Raw genomic sequence first — 20,884 nt, forward strand, 5'->3', positions numbered from 1 at the left:
TACTTCTTTCTCGATAGTTTTCCTTTAATGTATCAAAGTGATTTTTAAAAAATAAAGTGATATCAATAAATATTCCTATAACAAAGTATTCTTTCATTTGTCAGTCCCAGCAGGGTCAGCCGCCTGGCCATCTCTCTTTCAACATCCTTTTAACTTTATATCACAATGAAACAAGTGGGGTCAGGCCCGGCCATCTCTCTTTCAACACCCTCTTAATACATTGTAACTCAGTGATATCAAACCCTCTGTTCATCCCAAACCTATGCTAGGGAACACAATGTAATATATATCCTACATAATCATGTGTGCTCAACCCCCATGGTGTTCCCCTAATTCAACACCCATTAATGACAATGTTAAAAAACATAAATGTTAAACTGTTGTATATGTAATTCTTTGGGCTCAACACCTCTGGCCATCCACATCAATATACCCTTTAATGTAATAATAATGTAACACATTTTGTACGATGTACAATATTCTTGATCTCAACCTCATCTCCTATATTTCAATATCCAATTCTATTTTAGATAACATGAAATCTAAACATTTTGTATAGTAGAATATTCTTTGAGCTCAACCTTTCCAGTCATTGCCCTCATTCTAAATCAACCCTACCTTTCATCTGGAACCATTTCTCTCAATATTAAGAGTTCAAATTAAAATATCAAGCAAAGCAAGACACACATAATTTTCTAATAAGACAAGGCTGAATAATAGGGATCATCATTACAGTTGTGTTATTAGCTGATGTGAACATGCCAATTTGTATTTAACATTTAATACCAGATTGAACATTTTAGATTAATTTTGAAACTGCTTAATTGAGCTCAATTTAAAACAACCATGATTATTTATTTGATTTATTTATTTTATTGTTTTATTCATTCTGTTTATCAAGTGGATCAATCAATGGAAAAAACACAGAAAAGTACAAAATTTAATCAGTCATAACTTTAATTATTCTAAGAATTTTTCAGAAAAGATTTTTATCTAAAATAATAAATAATGTTTTTTGTTTTCATTTTTATCATTGTGATAGGATCTTGAATCAGCGAATATTTAATTCTGTTTGTAAAGAATTAAATTTGAGATTGTGGGTGGCTTAACGATCAACATGTGGTGGTTTTACTGTACGCGTGTGTATAAAAGGACCAATCATGAATATTTTAATACCATTAGCTCAGATACCCCACAGTGGGCCTTACAACAGAGCATCATAACTCAGATATAGATCATTGAAACTGGAATAGTGTTTGATTGTAAACAAGCTAATAAAGTATGTATGTTAAAATATTATTGGCAATTAACCCATATTTTAATGGCAAATAATCTGGCTATATGTCAGCCAGTCTATTAGCTGGGCTATACTGTAGTTGGACAGTACACTAAGATGCACTGAAGGTCTACGCTGCACATACTGTATGGATCTGAGAAATTTATAGAGAAGTGGTGTAATAAAAAGAGAAGGAAGGAACAAGAAATACCAGAGCAACCTCAAGCAATAGCAAAGTGATGACAGAGACTCCTTTAAAATGTTAACTGTTCAAAAATAATATTTCTTATATAAAAAAGTATTTAATGACCTGCAATTATGAAGAACCACCAATTTAGAACTACTTGTACATGTACTACAATATATTGAATAATTTCTTGAAGTATCCAACAAGCGTTTTTGATTTTTATTCGTAACTCAAGTATATATTTACAACATGCCATGTATGCCAAGATATTTTTCTCTTTTGGAAAATAAGCCAAATCGTTATCTAGAACTTAGACTACTTGCACTGGTGTAAAAACATAACCAACAAAATATTACAGAGGGCGCTAAATATATTATTGTGTGGACTAAATAAACTCTTGAATACGCCTAGGTGTATTTGATTGGCGTGCACATAGGATATGCAAATGTTCTAATATTTGATTGGGGGACACATAGGATATGCAAATGTTCTAATATTTGATTGGGCCATATAAATCCGGATATGCAAATATTCTTATATTTGATTGAGGCATGCATAGGATATGCAAATGTTCTTATATTTGATTGAGGGACGCATATGATATGCAAATGTTCTTATATTTGATTGGGGGACGCATATGATATGCAAATGTTCTTATATTTGATTGAGGGACGCATAGGATATGCAAATGTTCTAATATTTGATTGAGGGACGCATATGATATGCAAATGTTCTTATATTTGATTGAGGGACGCATATGATATGCAAATGTTCTAATATTTGATTGAGGGACGCATATGATATGCAAATGTTCTTATATTTGATTGAGGGACGCATAGGATATGCAAATGTTCTTATATTTGATTGGGGCACGCATAGGATATGCAAATGTTCTTATATTTGATTGGGGCACGCATAGGATATGCAAATGTTCTTATATTTGATTGGGGGATGCATAGGATATGCAAATGTTCTTATATTTGATTGGGGGACGCATAGGATATGCAAATGTTCTTATATTTGATTGGGGGACGCATATGATATGCAAATGTTCTTATATTTGATTGGGGGACGCATAGGATATGCAAATGTTCTTATATTTGATTGGGAAACATGAATAGGATAATGCAAATGTTACGCAATTTTTGATAATTAGATTTTTCACAAATGTAACCACGCTATACTAAACAGAAAACACTTAAGTGCAAGGTCAATTAATAACAATATAAATTTAGATACTACTTTTGACAAAAACCTGGTAGCACTTGACAACAAACAATTTCTATCTCACATATTAGTCATCCTATACTACAAAAATAGCCCTTTATATATACAATTTCTGAAATGTAAATCTATCATAATAAATATATATTATTAAAATGATCTTCAGTAATAAAGAAAACTTGATTCATTTATTTGGTCATTATTTTCAAAAGCAATTATTAAAATATACATAAGAAATAGATAAAAAAAATCTGTCTATAGTTAATCCGTATAATGTATAAACCTATGTACTGTATATAATCTATGTACTATGTATTAATATTATTTAAATGCTTTAGTCTTAAAAATTAAGTCTACTTAGTGTACAAACTTATATCAGTATAATTATGAATGTGTCATAGCATATATCATAAAGGTAATAAATCAAAGAATATTATTTAGATCATAAAGTTCAATGGCTGTATTAATTGTACTTAAGTGAGATATTTCGCTAAAGTTCACCAAGGTCTTGATTTTATAAACCTATAGATGAAATACGATTATTATTCCAAGTTTAAGTTATCATTATTCACTAACACTTAAGTGAAATATGATTTTTCGTATGTATAAGCATAAAGCTATGAGCGCTCACTGGTTAAACCAAGAGCATGACCAGTCCGATGCAAATACCCCAGCAATTGAGAGCACCTTAGGAGTGCTAAACCATCTAGGGGCCTCTGCCCCCTGCGTTGAGGTGAGAACAATTATACTGCACAGCAGTATGGCATCAACTAAAAATGCCTTACATTTTCTCATATAATGTGACATCCATACATTTTGTAGGTCTGAACAGACCCTTAGTTTGAAACATAGCTTATGAGAAAATATACAAGCCTTGGGTGGTTGGGAACACATACTAAAACTAACCATTTAACAAATACTACTCTATTCATAATACCCACAGCTCCACTACAAACAAGCTATAAATGACATCTAGTTTAATTCACAGAATAACACAGTTAATAACAGATGCTATTAGTAGATTCAGTCAATGAAGTGCTTGCATATGCAGAATATGTTAAGAATCATGTGTAGGTGAAAAATACATAATGAAATCAGTGAGTGAAGAGAGACAGTGACGATTCAGGGGGTTGGGCCTGTTTCTGCTGAGCAAATAATTTTGGGGTTTTTTGGCATCAAAAGGCAAGCCATGATTCAGTGTTATACTATGTTATTTAAATATAATCAGTGCATCTATTGGTTTTTGTCATCAGAAATAGGAGTTTGCCAAAAACAGAATCACAGTGGAATTAGTAATTCTCCACAGTTAAATGGTAAAAATACTGAATTAATTGTATGTTAGGATTATTTATCAATGTGAAATCTTAGCTGCAATGCCAGCAACGCAAGATAACGATTGTTTTATTAACCTTGGAGGTAACAGCCATTGATTTTAATGAGTTGTTAATATAAATATAATTAAATGAAAACATATACACTGCATTGTTAAAAATACTTTTTGTAGAGAACAATTTTTTTAAAGAAAGGTTCTAATAAAGCTTGTACGGCATTCTAAGATTATATGAATAATTTACAGAATTAAATGATCTAATTATGTCTACACAGCAAGCAAACACAAATAATAATGACTGAAATTTCTATCATTCTCATTTTAAAAATTAATATTGCTTAACTTTCGTTCTTATTAATTATAAGCTTTGAAATGAATGAACACATCAATAAGATATTAAATGATAAACAGTAATCGATTATTATTTCTTCACTATTAAATTAGTTTATACTTTATATATATTATTATATAAAGTATAAATTTGAAATTGAAAGGTGCATATAAACTTCAGAAAAATAATACTACAACCAAAGTATATAATATATACACTAACTATTATTAACAGAGTAAAAACAACACAGGTTTACATATGTACGGAATATTCTCGTGTAAAGCTCTTCTACACTATCAAACTTTATGTGACAAAAAAATGGGATGTGCCCATGGACATGATGACATCATATCACTACCATATTTGGGTATATCACTACCATATTTGGGCACATCACAGTTTTTTTTGTCAAACTAGTTTGATAGTGTAGACAGAGCTTTAGGGTAGGTGTAAACTTTTATATTTACACTTTTGTTTTATGTTTTGTTGCATTCGTCTGCAATAAATTTTCATTTAAATTTAGAGATTTGTCTCGAATGCACAGTAGTAATATTAATTTGATAATTGATAATCTACATTGAAATATTGAGAAGGTAGATCTTTTTTTTTTCACTCTTACATTTTAAATGAACACTCTTTTGTTTGAGTGAACAAAAACAACTCCCACCAATATGATATTTTTAGGCATAATTTTCAGTTGTCACAACATATAAAAAAATTGTCACAGTTCATTTTATAGGCAGATCTTGCAATACTTGAGAATATACCTGGTACATATTATTTTTTTACAGAAGTAACAGTACAGTAGTGAACAGTGTACTAACTGTCATACCAACACAAATTAAGCCCATTATCTCCAACCCACAAATTGCTTATTAATACAGCAGAACCTCTATTAAGGGGACACATTAAATACCCAACAAAGTTAATATAGGTGTCCCCTGTCTAGGGGTTTCCCTGCATACTGGTTGACAGCAGTATTAAAACATATACTGTATTCCCCTTCGGTAATATTGTTATCCTTGGATTACCAAATCATTGATAAATGGAATGGTATAACAACATTTTTTTAATTCCAGAGATATTAACATATTGCATTTGGTTTTACAAAAAAAACACCTTCAAAGTTGCTATTGTTTATTTTAAAATATAAACCTTTGAAGCAACATTGAAAATAACCCCACTTATTTTGTGTCAGTGAAGCAGAACAAACGTTGTGTTGAAAAATAAGTGGTATACCATCAATGTTGAATGGTATACATTTTATAATAAACAATATAAATTTTAAACCCGGAGCCACCCTTTAAACTGAAAACTATTAGGATTTATCAAAAGGAAAAGAGCATGAGCTTATTTGTTTTAATATGACACTTTACAATAGATGAACATATCTAGTAGTTAGTGCTATCCATTGTACCATGTGCTCAACTTGTTTTAAATCCCTTCTTCTGAGCTGCTTTGATTTTGCGACGGCTGCTTGCAAAGTAAAAAGTAAAGAAAAACTAAATAAAAATATTCAACGCAGAACAACTTTTAATGATATATTAGGAAACGGTTAGTAAAGCAAAAATCTAATCTACAAGTTTCTTTGGACAGTGACCTGTCATTTAAACAAAATCAAAGTTATGTATTATGAAATATTATGAAATTAGAATGGTAGATTAAAAGCATTAGTATTTGTTTAATAAATTATTTTTATCAGATGAACCAGCAAATTATATATTTATTAAAAATATATTTATATCGACATGGAACAGAAAATAACTAAAGTCAAAGGAACTATGTCGCCTTTTGACAAACTGAACAGACCCAAAAGGAACCATGGTGTGTGACTACTTATGTGAACATAGAACTGATTGTGGTTACCCATACCATGCATGTGACAAAAATACTTTTTAGTTATGTATAGTTCCTTTCAGTTCAAACATATTGCAACTGCTTTGTTGTGGTCAGTTGCTGGGAGCAGGTATGGCGACACAGTTGCTTTCAGTTCTATAAGCCAACCTTATTACAAGATATTTTATTTTTTTATTTATTTTTTTTTAAAATTGAAAGGACTTTAAATAAAGAAAATGTAGCAGTTTTTAATCATAACCAGCTTCAATTGACGTACAAGTCTAGTTATTTGGTATACATTATGTGCTTGATGCCGTAAGTAACAACTCAAAGATAGAAAATGCCAACCTCTACTATACAACACTAAACTCAAGTGTACAGAATATTTGGTAAAACTACCAAAACTGAAAACTGCTGTAATTTAGCAAAATATATTTTGTTTAACCTCTATTCTGAAGATGCATCATTTATCAATAATAATACAAAAAAAACAGTTTTACAGTCAAATATATTAATACTACAAGTACTAAAGTAATGAATACAATAAAGAAACAAGGGAAGTAGACAAGTATAACGCAGTGAATAGATAGGAAAATCAAACACATTCAATTTAAACTGATGAAACATGATCGCCATAAGCATAATGTGATTTAGAGATGAAAAACAATAACTTGTTTGCCTAACTTAATGGATAAAACAAGCATTTTAACTTGTTATTGTTGCAACACACTGGCTGTGTTATGATTTCAAAATCAATAGTAATAAATCCTTTCATTTAAAGTCGGTAAGCTTGTATGCGAATAAAATACACAATACAATCAAAGTATTGATTGTATTAAATTAAATGGATAAATATTTCTATTTTAGAGAATGAATCGTCAGTTCTGGGGTTTGAAAAATCTACAACCATTGACATTTAGAATACTACATTTAATTTATGAATACTACTATACGTCAAAAAAAAAATCCAATTATGAAAAAAAAACATTTGTGAACTTGTTACCAGTACACATCTAAAATTATGTTTTTAATTTTCTTTGAGCATATGAATTTCTCTTCAATATAAATCAAATTTTACTGAATACTGCAAAATTAACAGAAACATTAACATACAGTATAGCACACATTTCACATACGGTAATTAGTAGTGCCTTACATCAATTACTATCATAACATACGGAGTATATTCATTAATTAGAATGGGTTGTGGTTTGGTGGCTAAGGTGATTGGTCACCAATCCTAAGGTCCTATAGGTTCTGATCTTCTCTGATTTCAAGTTTTTATAAATACAAAACGACTCCATGTGAAAACCAATGTCATTGCAAAGAGACTTTATACTTTATTTACGCAGACAATCTGAAAAAAATGTTATTTCCTCTGAAGGGATTGTCACTGAACAGTGATCAAATTCGCTATTGGCAATTGCGCCTAAATACAATCATAAAATAACCAGAATAATAGTAATAAAAAATATCTTTTACCTTGGTTTACTCAAAACAAATTTTGCCTTTGAAAATATGTACATTTATGTATATGGTAAGTAAGACAAAAGCAACTCCAATCATTATAGGATTCAATTTGTTGGCACATCTCTCAACTTCCAGAGGGCAGCAAACAAAAAGCAAACCAAAATTATAATCTGTGATAATTTGCTTCAAATGCCAACAACAGCAAGTCTAAAAAATGTAGGTTAGAATGTGTCGATTCTAATTTTTCAAACAGATTATAGCTTTTTAAAGGCATTATATTTGCAACTAAAACATACAGTCTGATATTCACAGTACACGGTATTTGATCCTTACTTCTAGAGAGGGCGACAAACATGATAATATTCATATCAGAATGTTAATGTAGATGATGCCACTATTGAAATTTGGATAAATTAACATGTTATATAATAACATTTTATGTAGGCTTATATGAACTAAAAATTCACATACTCAACACAAACAGTACTATTATGTCATGTCAATCTAATACATAATTACATTACAGATCATGTATATGTACCAATCTCAAGATGGACACACCAAAGGGTACTTAAGTATGTAGGCCTACCTGCTGCAAATTACAGCAGGTAATGCGTCAATCTTTTTATTAAAATATAAAGGCAAATTACTGGAAAAATCACAATGTTTTGGGTATCAGTGGTTTGATCTCAATGGAGATACAAACAAGAAAAAAGATAAATAAAAATGTCAAGTAAAACAACCAGAAAAAAAGTACCAAACTTTCACTATTCCTTCGCCACGACAAGAAAATTAAACATGTTTAAATTCTCCCAACGACCTAAAATCTACGCCTGATGCTATCTCAAGACAACTCATCTCGTCAGGATTCAACTCAGACAGCACCGACGAGTTAAGACGTTTTGTCAGGCCTCGTCTTACGATGCTGTCTGCGTTGGACTTTATGTATACTTCTAAACTATAGGTAAATCAGTCATGTCAAACGTTAAATCTAGTACATTTCATTTACAGAGTAAATACACTTTATACTACAAGCCAATGCTTCTGACTATACCTAAATCAGTCACAAAGTAAATCTACGTCCCATTTATAGATGCAGTAATTGAATATAATTTATTATTTAAGTAGTTTAACTTGCACTTTCTGTATAAAATATGCAACCAAACTATCAATGAAATATTGAAGGCGCGCTGAGTATATCATTTTAGTTGTTAATAATGATGATTATAATATTCTGAGATATATATTTTTTGTTATTTTTTTCATATCAATAATGAAATCATTCAAAATATAATATACATAGTTCTTGATTTAATAATAATATTAGAAATATTAAAAACCTTCAAACAATATATTAGAAATATACTGTATAAAAGCATGCATATATATTTGTTAATTTCAACAAATGTTATGTAAATTAATGTTAGTATATGTTTTTGCTATTTTTTTGCTAAAAATTATAATATAAAACATAAAGCTTAAATTAAAAGCTTTATATATCTATTAAGTTTGAAACTGAATACCGTATGACCAAGTATAATTCCATGCTCAAGTATAATCCCACCCAAATTTAGGCTAAAATATGGACAAGAATAGTAATGATAAACTCCATAATGAAATCTGAATATAATCCCACCCTTTAATTTTCACCAAATTTTGTATCCAGACTCCCTATAGGACTATACCCCGTCATATACAGTAAATAAATGAATTAAAAAATTAATCTTACCGTAGTTATACTATTGTTATTTGAGGCTCTAAACTTCCTTGACAGCCTGTTACACAGAGATACAATTCTCAGGGATTGCTGAAAAATATAACATATAATAATTACTTTGTAAGAGGTTGTGGCAGTGTATTGGACACTTAATTTTACTTATCACTTGTTTGTTGAACATGATAGCTGCCACAATTTTTAAATTATCATTCTGAATTTTTCACTGTAAATGGGTATACTGACAGAACATGCCTATTCAAGAAAATCGAAAATACCAAAAAAGAAAAATTCGTACTCTTTTAACATGGGCCGAAATATCCACATGCGCCCTCTGTTGGAGTATTTTTTCAAGTACTTCACTCAGTTTCTGAGTGCTTTCATTTATTAGTTATGATTGCCTCTCTCCACCCCGGTGTACAAATGGGTACAAAACACAACTGCGCTGATTACTAGCTGTAACATTATGGAAGTATGTTTGTTTCTATGATCCAATATGACTGGGGTTGAATATAGTTTTGGTTATGGTTACATCATAAACACTACATACACCATTAAGCTCTGTCTACACTATCAAAAGAATGTGATGTGCCCATATATGGACACAGGATGTGGGATTTCCAATAATTGGTCTTTGAGGTTGTCATTTACCTCAATATAATAAGTATTATACTTATTGCTACAAGACCAAAACAATTTGCTTTCTGTTGTGTGTTGAGGTCTTTCACCTCATTGAGGGTTAAAAGAGTTGTGGCACATAAAGTCAGAGTAAGTCAAAACTGAGGAGTTTAATCACAATTGGGCAAGGTTTTTAACGAGTCGAGTATTATTTCATTTGTGTTGTAGACCAGATCTTTCTCAACAGCGATCTGTCTACAAAACATTTTTAAACTATAATACAACAGGGTTACCACTTTGTCTCGAACCTTTTCATTGTGGGTATAAATGAATGAGCACCTTTGTCGGCCACCATAAAGGACACAAAAGGACCATTTTAATAGGAAAAATGTGTCGTCCACAACTATGCGTCAGTAAGCTGCAGGTCACATTCCATTACAACAAAAAATGAATTTAAAAAAAACAAAAACATTTCATACGACTTAGGGCAAGTCTACCTTTAGTTATATGTGTTATGAATGCTAGTGAGAGAGAGGATACAATAATCCAATGTAAGGAATAATCTGTGGAAAATATTATATAAATTTGTATAATTCTAAAAAAGAATGAAAGGGTAATGCCACTTTAATTTTTTATATTAACTATCTGTATATAATGCTTAGAATTAACCTGCTCTACAACTAGCAAAGCTACACAGTACTCCTAGCAACCCCTAACATCTAGTCATTGCCAGATGAAGATTTGTTGAAAGCAAGTCGAAACGTCGCACACGTACGTATTCATGAATGGTTTAACGTAAAGAATTATATACAGATAAAAAATGAATGCTAAATTATATGCAAACAATTTGTAACAAGATCAAATTGCATTTTACTGACAATAATAATATAAGGAAATAGAAAAGAAGCACAGGAAATATTAAATAACCATCAATCAAGGTAATCTACTGTGACTTAACATTCAATAATCAATTTCTATTTTGAAGAAAAAAGAAACCGGATGCAATCAATTTGAGTATCATTAATATAATAAACAGGTGTAGGACCTCTAGTTTTGTCAGAAATTAATGTTAATTTCAAAGTGAAAATACAAGTAAAGAAACTTCAATTGATAGTGATTTTTAATAATTTTAGCCATTAATTGACAGTTTACTAAGAAATGTATAAAGGTGAAACAATTAATATTGTTAATGTATTCAAATTAAAAAGATTGTACACAACATTTATGCTATATACAGTAGGCATGTTCAGATAAAAAGTTATATGTACATTATTTCTAGTTCTTTGTAAACGGGAAAATGGCAACTTTTATTTATCGTCCTAAAAAAAAGGACGGAATTTCATGCTAAGCTCCACCAACATAAATTATTCATGAGCACCGTCCTATGGCTTCCCGTCGTGTTTCGTAAAGTCCCTATTGATTGTCAAGGATGACAAGGAATATACATTGGAATATTAAAACAAACAGACAACAATGATAAACATACATAATAATGAAATCTATAGTATGTATATTATTACCTTCCATTTTTTTCTTGCGTTGAATGATCGTAAGTTAGTTAAGTTAACTTTGGCTTGCCTGCGTATTTCATCCTGTTCCTCACTCACAGGCTGCAAAACAGACAATAATCAGTGTTAAAAACGACAACTATGTGACAAAAATATGTGATGTGCCCAAATATGGTAGTGATATGCACAAATATGGTGCTTATCTTATGTTACTCATCAGGTCTATTGCTATTCAGTGACATTTATTAATTAATTTGCTATATTTATTGATACTGTATGCTTTTATATAATTACTAAGTGTTAAATAAGTATTAGAATTCTTTTGGACAAGCGGAATATTTTTATTTGACCTTTTGCCAAAACAATATTTGAGTAATAAATTATTTTCCATCATTTTTTGACAATAGAGAGATGTTAGAATAGTATATAATAATATTTTTTCCACGAAAAAAGCGAGTGATGGAATTTGAACAAGGGATGCAGAGTAGACTTGATTTAGAAGAATGTAAATAAAAAATGTAAAATAAATAAATATATATTATAAAGTGTTTAGCACATGGCTATACATAGCATATATCTTCACCTAAACCTACTAAATTCATACAATAAGCCATCATTCCATACAAACATGTATTTAGCTTAAAATAGCCTGTCACAGTTTGCCAATGCAATAACAGAAAAGCAACACACCGATTGGTGGATATACATCATGTGACGGATAACATTCGCATTAGCGGTTAGGTTATTGCAGGTTAGTAGTTTTTGAAGTTGAGTAACCTAATATAAAAAGCGTTATAAATCTGTCATGAAGAACTTAACATTAACGAACAAAAATTAATTAGGTCTTTTCTATAAATTTGCTTACATTTCTGTTAAATTATATTAGAAAAGGTTGTAAACTAAATGAAATTACTATTAATTGATTATGAAATATTGTATACCGTACTTTAGTCTCAAGTATTGAATCATATCCGAGTTGTATCTGTGGTTATAGTGCTTGTGTTATCAGTTAAACTCTGTTAACATGGATATAACTCTGATAGGTTTCAGAGGTACATCTAATGAATTGCAGAATAATAAAAACCGCAATGTAAATCTGATAGGTTTCAGAGGTACATATCTGATGATTTGCAGAATAAGCTAAAACCGTAATGTAACTCTAAAAGAGACAATAGCGTGTAGACTATACCTTTTGTGGTAAAAACAACATGAAGTTGTTTACTGTGTTAATTGTTATGGTTGCCCGTAATCTAATCAACATAACTTGCTTTCACACAAAGTTCACAAAGGATATAAAGTGGGTACAAAGTTAACTTACTGATTACAGCAATCATAATGAAGTTAACATTTTTAAAAACTATAACACTGTACATTTATTGGTCAGAGGTTTGGCCTACTCTGACATAATTTTTACTTTCTACTAATTACATTTGAGAATTAATGTTCGGGTGGGACATGAACCAACGACCTCCAGATCACTAGCCTGGCAAGTAGAGCAAACATCTGACCAATTACTCAACTCCCTGATGCAAAGTTACTCCACATTAGTTTAATACAATTACAAAACTGTACATTTACTCTTAAATAATTTTTTTTTTCTTCATTTATTTTGTTTGTAAATAATTAGCTTGTCTACTGTACTACTGTAATGAATTATTATTTTGTAAACCAATTTTGAAATAATTTTTTAAAAAGTAATCTGGGGTTTCTATCATACTGTACAAACCTCCTGGTTTCCTGAGACCCCATTTCATAATTTGTTTTTTAATCATTGTATACTATTATTTTATTGTGATTTGTGATTTGATGAATAAATGTATTTGTTGACAATGACTTTAAAACAAACATGTTCTCTATAGGAATATGTTGATTTGGCTTTTAATGTCACTTTAAGCCATCTAACAAGATAAACATGCTCTTTTCTACATAGCAGTAATAATGTTCAATCGTAAATGCCATTTACTATCAAAGGCGCCTAAACGATTTACAATTATTATCGCAGCAATTGCAATAATGTTTATATTATTATTAATTAGTCTAGCGGGAATTAGACTACAATGTTGTATTGTATTTAGCACATTAGTATCTACATTCCTATAATAGTATTACTCTTGGGGTATAACAAACATAAGATGATAATCGCTGGCTATTCTACAGCATTTCCCTTGAAACTCAAACATATGGTCAATAAAGTTTCTCTTTCAAATTTTAGTTTAAAGTTTATTAATCAATTCTAAACAATGGAATACCAGATAGTGTTACCTTTATCCATGGGTGCTGCAAACATTCCTCTACTGTTGACCGTTTACTAAAAAAATAAAAAGCATAAAAACGAATTCCAGAAAAAAATTATAGGCTACTATATGACTGACCCCCAGAGGGGGAGGTGGGGGTGGAGGTACAAAATTATGGATTTCTATTATTCATTACCGTAGTTCCTCGGGTATAATCCCACCTCGGGTATAATCCCACCCCCGACTTTACGATTACCTTCGCATGCAAGCATATCCCCGGGCAAAGTCCCAGTGTATAATTTAACATTAGGCCAGAGGTGGGCCTAGGCCTACTGTAGCTAGCTAGGCCGACGTCAATTTCTCACCAAAAAAATAGAGTAATTTCTCTGACTTAAAACTCATCAAACATTGTTAAGTTGAATACAACCTTAGGCTAGCATGCCCCGATCGTCACGTTCTGTACATCCTTTCGCCGTCGTGTACATTCTTTCTTGTTGTTTACACTACTGTGCATGCTTGATTACCGTAAAAAAAACACCGCCCTCTATACCGACCGGCTTGTGCCAGTAGAGTTTGTGTCACATGCAACTACATGCGATTTACACAGAGAGCTCGAGCGTGTGGGTGAACATGGAGAACTCGTATGATCGAGTTCATGTGGATTTAGGAAGCTAGGCCTAGATCACATTTTAGGGTATTTTTTAAGTAGAAATCTCGGGGAAAATCTATACGGTAGACATAGCACAGGTAAGACCAATTAGGCCGCCTAGGCCTAGATGGCCTGGCCATCTAATTGCTAGGCCTACATCGGAATATAGCTTTTAGATAGCCTAAATCGTAGCTAGAAGAAATATCGTCATTTTCAGTTCATGCAGCGGGAAATCCCCGGGTATAGTCCCACCTCCCAAATTCGGGCAAATTTCACGTACAAGGGGGGTGGGATTATACCCGGGGAACTACGGTAATAATGGATTTACCAGAATTGTCATTACCAAATTAGGCCTAATATAGGGGGTGGGATTGTTCATGGAACTATATATGGTATTATTCTACTAAATGGATTGCAATTTTTACACCTTTTTACTTCCCAGACCCATGAGTTGAAAAAACAGTTGCGCAAAATAACAGGAATTCCAATGCAATTGTAAAGAGAAGGTGAAAATGTAACCTCAGTTTCATCAAAAGAGAATATACAAAGACGGAACACAAAAGCATAAAATACAAAGGAATTGAATGAATTTTAAAAATGTCTTGAGATTTTATATATACCTACAATCCTTGACTAGTAGTTTCATGATAAAATCTTTTGCTAGCTCACTTGTACCTGAGAAATATTCATCATCAAATAGATAGTCAACTCTTGCTATGTTTTGATAGGTTTCTTGTTGATCATCACCTAAAAATGGTGAAGCTCCACTCAGTCTGTTAAAAGAAGTCAAAAACATATTTGAATACCGTATATCTTCTGGTATAATAATAAGGTTTCCTTTTAATAAGGGTGTCCACTAAACAGGGTTTGAATGTTCAGTGTTACAAAATGCACTGCCCTTGTTCATTTCTCAAATAATAGGGATGTCCCTGAATAGGGGGAGGGGTTAACTGTGATTGTTTTTAAGCCGTTAGTTATGAAATATAGAGAAAAAAAAACAAACAACTGTACTTACAGTATATATGTAATAACACCAATGGCCCTGTGAGTGAAAGAAAAATTGACAAATAACATGTTGTTTAAAAACATGATCAATCAATTTATAATTTTAAAAAAACATAATACATAAATTAAAATGGTGAAAAGAGCAGTACTGTAAGCATATAGCTTTAAGCTTTATTGCCATGGCAATAATTAAAATAATAATTGAATGATAACAAAAGAGAAAAGAATTTGATAAGAGGAAGAATCTAAAGTTTTGTTCTTTAAATTATCTGTATTTTTTTATCAACATATTAACATGGAAGAATTTCTCTTTCTTTTAACTAAATGATGATAGATGAACTTCATTTAATTCGCTAAAAACATTACGTTTGAGGACGACGAACAAGACCGGAATAATTAATCGGACCATTAGTAACATACAATTTTTGTCTAAAGGCAAACAATGTCAATGTGCGTATATTGGATACACTATCTAGAAGCAGGTTGGATGTGTACTAATAATATTTTTTTTATTACAAAACAGCACACTCAATTCAACAGCCATCTAGCAATATCATATTACTATGTTTAAGGAGTACTGACTCAAGAACACAATAACGTGATCTATCATAATTACAAAGTTATGTTTAACTAAGAAACCAGAAAAAAGCAATTGTACGTCCTACATTTGCAAGAAGCAATGTATAATTACATAAAATCTATGTCATTGGACAAATGTTAAACAAACATTAATCTCAGAAAAATTAAAGAAAACTTGGCTATCAGTTTTTATAGTTTACAACACGATTTTTACTAAGTTCTTTTCATTTTTTCTTCTGTTTTTGGTTAAATGGAATAAAATTATAAAGTAGCAATTTTGTTTTATTAGTAACAATATATGATTGGTTTTAAAAAGTACAGTGCTGTAGAAGAAAATGCCTAGACAAGAATTTATTTTTCCTCTTGTTTGAATTTTGTCGATTGTAAACATAGGAACAAAATAAAACTCCTAACGTGAATACAGGATGATTTTTTTTTGTTGGGGGGGGGGGGGGACTTTAAGTTTAAGAAAGAAAGAAACAATTGCCAAGACAATCGGAGTCACGATAGGACTTCAACTAGTAGCATAGTGAACAGAACTAAATTATATCTGCATATCTATTATATATTATTATATCTGCAAAAGACTAAAGGTAAAGCCTGGTCTAAAGTGTATGTTAAAATTAAAGTATCATACTCTGTTTATCTACAAAAACAGTCTGTTTTAACTCCTTAAATTTCTAATCTTAATTACCATTCTCACTATATAGGAACAGTGAGGTATAAAGGAACATATCATATTCACAGTTCTCATACTCTCAAACACACACATTGACAGGACATTCTATAATTCTTTCTGTCTCATCATAAGGGAATTTTCGGTTCTATACTATATCTGAATTGCTGGTTTTTTACCCAACCATACAATATTAGGAGCCATAAATAACGGCAATGTGGCTTTGATACATCCTACATGAGTTCCTAGATTGGTCCTTAACAAACATTATTGTTTCTATCTATAAAGATAACCTTTAGAAATGACTGGGATTTCTATATTTTTGGAATAGTAGGAAACATTTGTTCAGCTTTTTAACAACCACAAGCCGGTTCAATTCCTGCCCACACTGTAATAAAAATCATTCATATGTCTTGCAGGAAATATTTAAACATTTCCTACACAGAAATAATACAATTTACTAAAAATAAAAATATAATTGGATTCTCGAAAGACAGTGTTTGTCTTTTCTTCCACTATATTCGATAAGCTGAGAGTTTTATTATGTTTATTCTGATTGATTTGTTTATGCACTTAGAATTTGTCATTAGTACACAATAATACTTGGATGTACGCAAAGTATTACTCTGCATTTAAAATATATGACCTGTTTACAAAAATCAATAAATACATGGCCTGTGAGAAAGTAATATTTTCCAACACCAACATTTTTTTTTCTTCTGCAATACGCATAATTTTCTGTAGTAGTACAGTTATGTTGCTATTTTATTTAATTTTATCATTCATTTGGCAATTTCTGGAATCGATAACAATAATGGTTATTACCTTGTTTCACATATAAATCATAAATATAAAATTAATATTTCCTATAAAATCAGAGCTTGAGAGACATTCCCATATAAGAAACAGAAAAGAAAACAATAATTTCGGAGATGAGAAAAACAGGTGCTAGTTTAAGAGGAAATTCATAAAAAAAAAATTAAAAAAACATTAAATGAGTACAGTATTGTGTTTAAAAATACAGAAAATTGATTCATTTTGTCATAATAAGTAGTGGAGCTGTAGGCTAACATGCTTGCCTTCCAAGATCCAGGGTTCAATCCTGACCTAGTGCCAGGGTTGTAACTCACGACTCTTTCAACTCCACTCCCTAAACCTCAAATGAGACTTTTTAAGCATGATAAATTATAAATAGTTTATCCATCCTGTAATTGGCGAGTGTTTCGCTGTTGGATATGTATGAAATAAAATACAATTTTTAAAAATTTATCAGAATTGGTCAGATTAGACATGTACCAAAAAAAAAATGTTGTGGTACTCATAATTTTTTTTTTTTTAAATAGTATAACAGATATTAAAATCCATTTAATTAATAATTATATTCTCTACTATATGCATTACTGTTCAATAACAGAATATGAAGAATGTACAAACAACAACCACAGCATTTGTAGTATACTGGTATATAAATAGCAGTTTAATACACAGGCTTTAATTTATGTGATGTAGTTATGGTTAGACGTGCAGTAGATACACAATTATGTATAAATGAAATCTATTAGTCTCTGTGCTTATCTCATTCTCTCGTTTTTCCAATTTCCTAAATCTGTGAAAATCAAATAATTTCACAAAATTTAATTTTATAATTTAATGACACTTTAATGCATCATACCTACAGACCTATAATACTGTTGTTTTCACCCAGGAAAATTTAAATTTCACAGTATTAAAGTTGATTACAATTTTACTACAAGTATTTTGGAAATATTAAACCTTGATTTGATATATGGAGATTTTTAAAATGCATTTATTTTACTGAAATGTGTAACTTTTCTATTTAATGATGTAATTTTATTATTTGAGGTAACCCGATTATTTGCCAGGTAATTTTTGAGTCATTCACAGATGAATAGACTGTAGGGCCTACATTTATATACCAACTTTATTCACATCATCATACATAAATAGTACAATACAATACAATATGTATGTGTGTGTGAAAAGGAGCCAAAAATAGCTTTCGCTAATCAAGGTTTGACTCCTGTCACAAAAAAATAAATTAGTCATAATGCATACATTTTCATCTATCAACAATAATTCAATAAGAAAGAAACAGCAACTATATGAAAGAAATAACGTATGGTAACACAAAATAAAACCTCCAACAATTTTATTGGTATCATAAATACAGTAAACACTAGTGCACTATTCAATGTTACTATTAGAACTATTCAATGTTGATACCATCTATGATATTTATCTTTAAAAAACTGAGTTTTCAGATGTACAGCACAATAGCTATATTCATAGACGACAACTAAATTATCTAAATGTGTTTGCCAGGTTGAAAATTGTCAAATTTTCTTTCAATAGAATGTGTGTGTGACTTTTCTGAGAACTTGATAATACCAGGCAAGTTGACAAGGACAATAGAACAGTTATAATAGCTGACACGCAATCACATCTTGGCTCCAGTTGATAATGAGTTAATTTGGGATGTTACAGTTTGGCCTTGAGTTTGGACTGGAGTGAAGATGGTGGTAATACCTATAGCTACATGATTCAAACCCCAGAAAGAGCAATATGATGGAAATAAATGATAAAGGAATATTAGACTAGCAGGTTTGAAACCCATCTGTGCTTGTATCCTAAAGCTCTGACTACATTATCAAACTAGTTTGACAAAAAAAAGTGTGATGTATCAAAATATGGTAGTTATATTCCTAAATATGGTAGTGATATGACATCATCATGTCCATATTTGGGCACATCAATTTTGTTGTCACATCAAGTTTGATAGTGTACTGTAGACAGAGATTTAGTAGTTACTGTACTCTTATTATTATTACATAAAAAATCTGGAGAACCAGGTTATTTGAAGTACCGTACCTAGTACTAGCTCTATTCAAACAATGTGGGTGCCTTTGAATTGTAACAATACAAACAAGCTTTATTGTTATTAAAGTATTTATACGTTCCATACTTGAACTGTCATCATAACCACATAAAGTTGTCCTGCAGTACTACTTTATGAAATCAATTCAATAATTGTATTATTATTATTATCACTACAGTATTATTAATTATGATATATTTAATGTATTTATATGTTCCATACTTCAACTGTGATCCTAAACCACATAAAATACCTACAGTACTTCTTGAAATCAATTCAAATAATGGTATTATAATTATGACATATTTAATTTTGAAATGTTGGATCCTTAAAGCTGGTTAAATATGAATATGTAAATTTACATTTACATACATTGTAACATTTCATGGAACACAATACGCCGTGTTGTTAAATACTAATAGAAAATCGTATAATTAAACGACAGCAACTTCCTTTCCGTGAACAAATAGTATGTATTAAAATGTAGATTTATTACATTCATTCTCTTTCAACAAAAACATGGACACACTACTGTAATAACAGTAACTGATCAATAAACAAGAATCACTCCGGTGGCAGAAAACTGAGGATTTAGAGCTATGGTAATTAAATTCTTTTTTCTTTTATTCGGCAAAAAATGAGTAACAATAACAAACAGCAAGACATGAACAGAAATAAAACCCAGACATTTTCACAAAAACAACCCATAAAAGTATTATGACAACTCGTTTCCGAGATTTCTGCTTTTAAGTTTGATAATATAGCTATAATCAGAAAGAAATAAAATATGAAGTTTAAAATTTGATCCACAAGAACCCTCATTTCCTTTTCAGATTTCGAATACAATGCTATTGTACCTGACATTTAGACACACATACCTGGAGATGGATTATTTAAATAGGTACACATTAATTCTATGAAAAATTATTGACATTTTCACAAAAACAACCCATAAAAGTATTATAACAACTCGTTTCCGAGATTTCTGCTTTTAAGTTTGATAATATAGCTATAATCAGAAAGAAATAAAACATGAAGTTTAAATTTTGATCCACAATAACCTTCATTTCTTTTTCAGATTTCGAATACAATGCTATTGTACCTGACATTTAGACACACATACCTGGAGATGGATTATTTAAATAGGTACACATTAATTCTATGAAAAATTATTGGCATAAACACATTCTTTAATACGCATGTGATATTATTGTACCATAGAAGAATTACCAGCAGTGTATAGCGTCTATTTGTTAAATAGTTTCATGGGAGTATAGAAAATCCCTACAGGATGTTGAAGAATTAAATGCCTAATTCACTAGAGTTAAATGCTTAATTCACAAGAGTTAAA

General features: G+C 30.7%; 1 protein-coding gene across 1 annotated transcript in view; it reads right to left on the reverse strand.

Moving 5' to 3' along the window:
- LOC144845792 (death-associated protein kinase 1-like) overlaps positions 1-20,884 on the reverse strand; it is a 64,189-nt gene that overhangs the window by 34,527 nt on the left and 8,778 nt on the right. Inside the window, exons 6-10 of the mRNA XM_078703228.1 lie at positions 15,393-15,419; positions 14,998-15,150; positions 13,757-13,802; positions 11,507-11,596; positions 9,384-9,461 (exon numbers count right to left, since the gene is read on the reverse strand). Of these exons, the coding sequence (XP_078559354.1) occupies positions 9,384-9,461; positions 11,507-11,596; positions 13,757-13,802; positions 14,998-15,150; positions 15,393-15,419 (394 nt within the window). The remainder of the gene's footprint in view (positions 1-9,383; positions 9,462-11,506; positions 11,597-13,756; positions 13,803-14,997; positions 15,151-15,392; positions 15,420-20,884) is intronic.

This window comes from Antedon bifida, chromosome 6, assembly GCF_963402885.1.
Source record: "Antedon bifida chromosome 6, ecAntBifi1.1, whole genome shotgun sequence".
NCBI lineage: Eukaryota > Metazoa > Echinodermata > Crinoidea > Comatulida > Antedonidae > Antedon > Antedon bifida.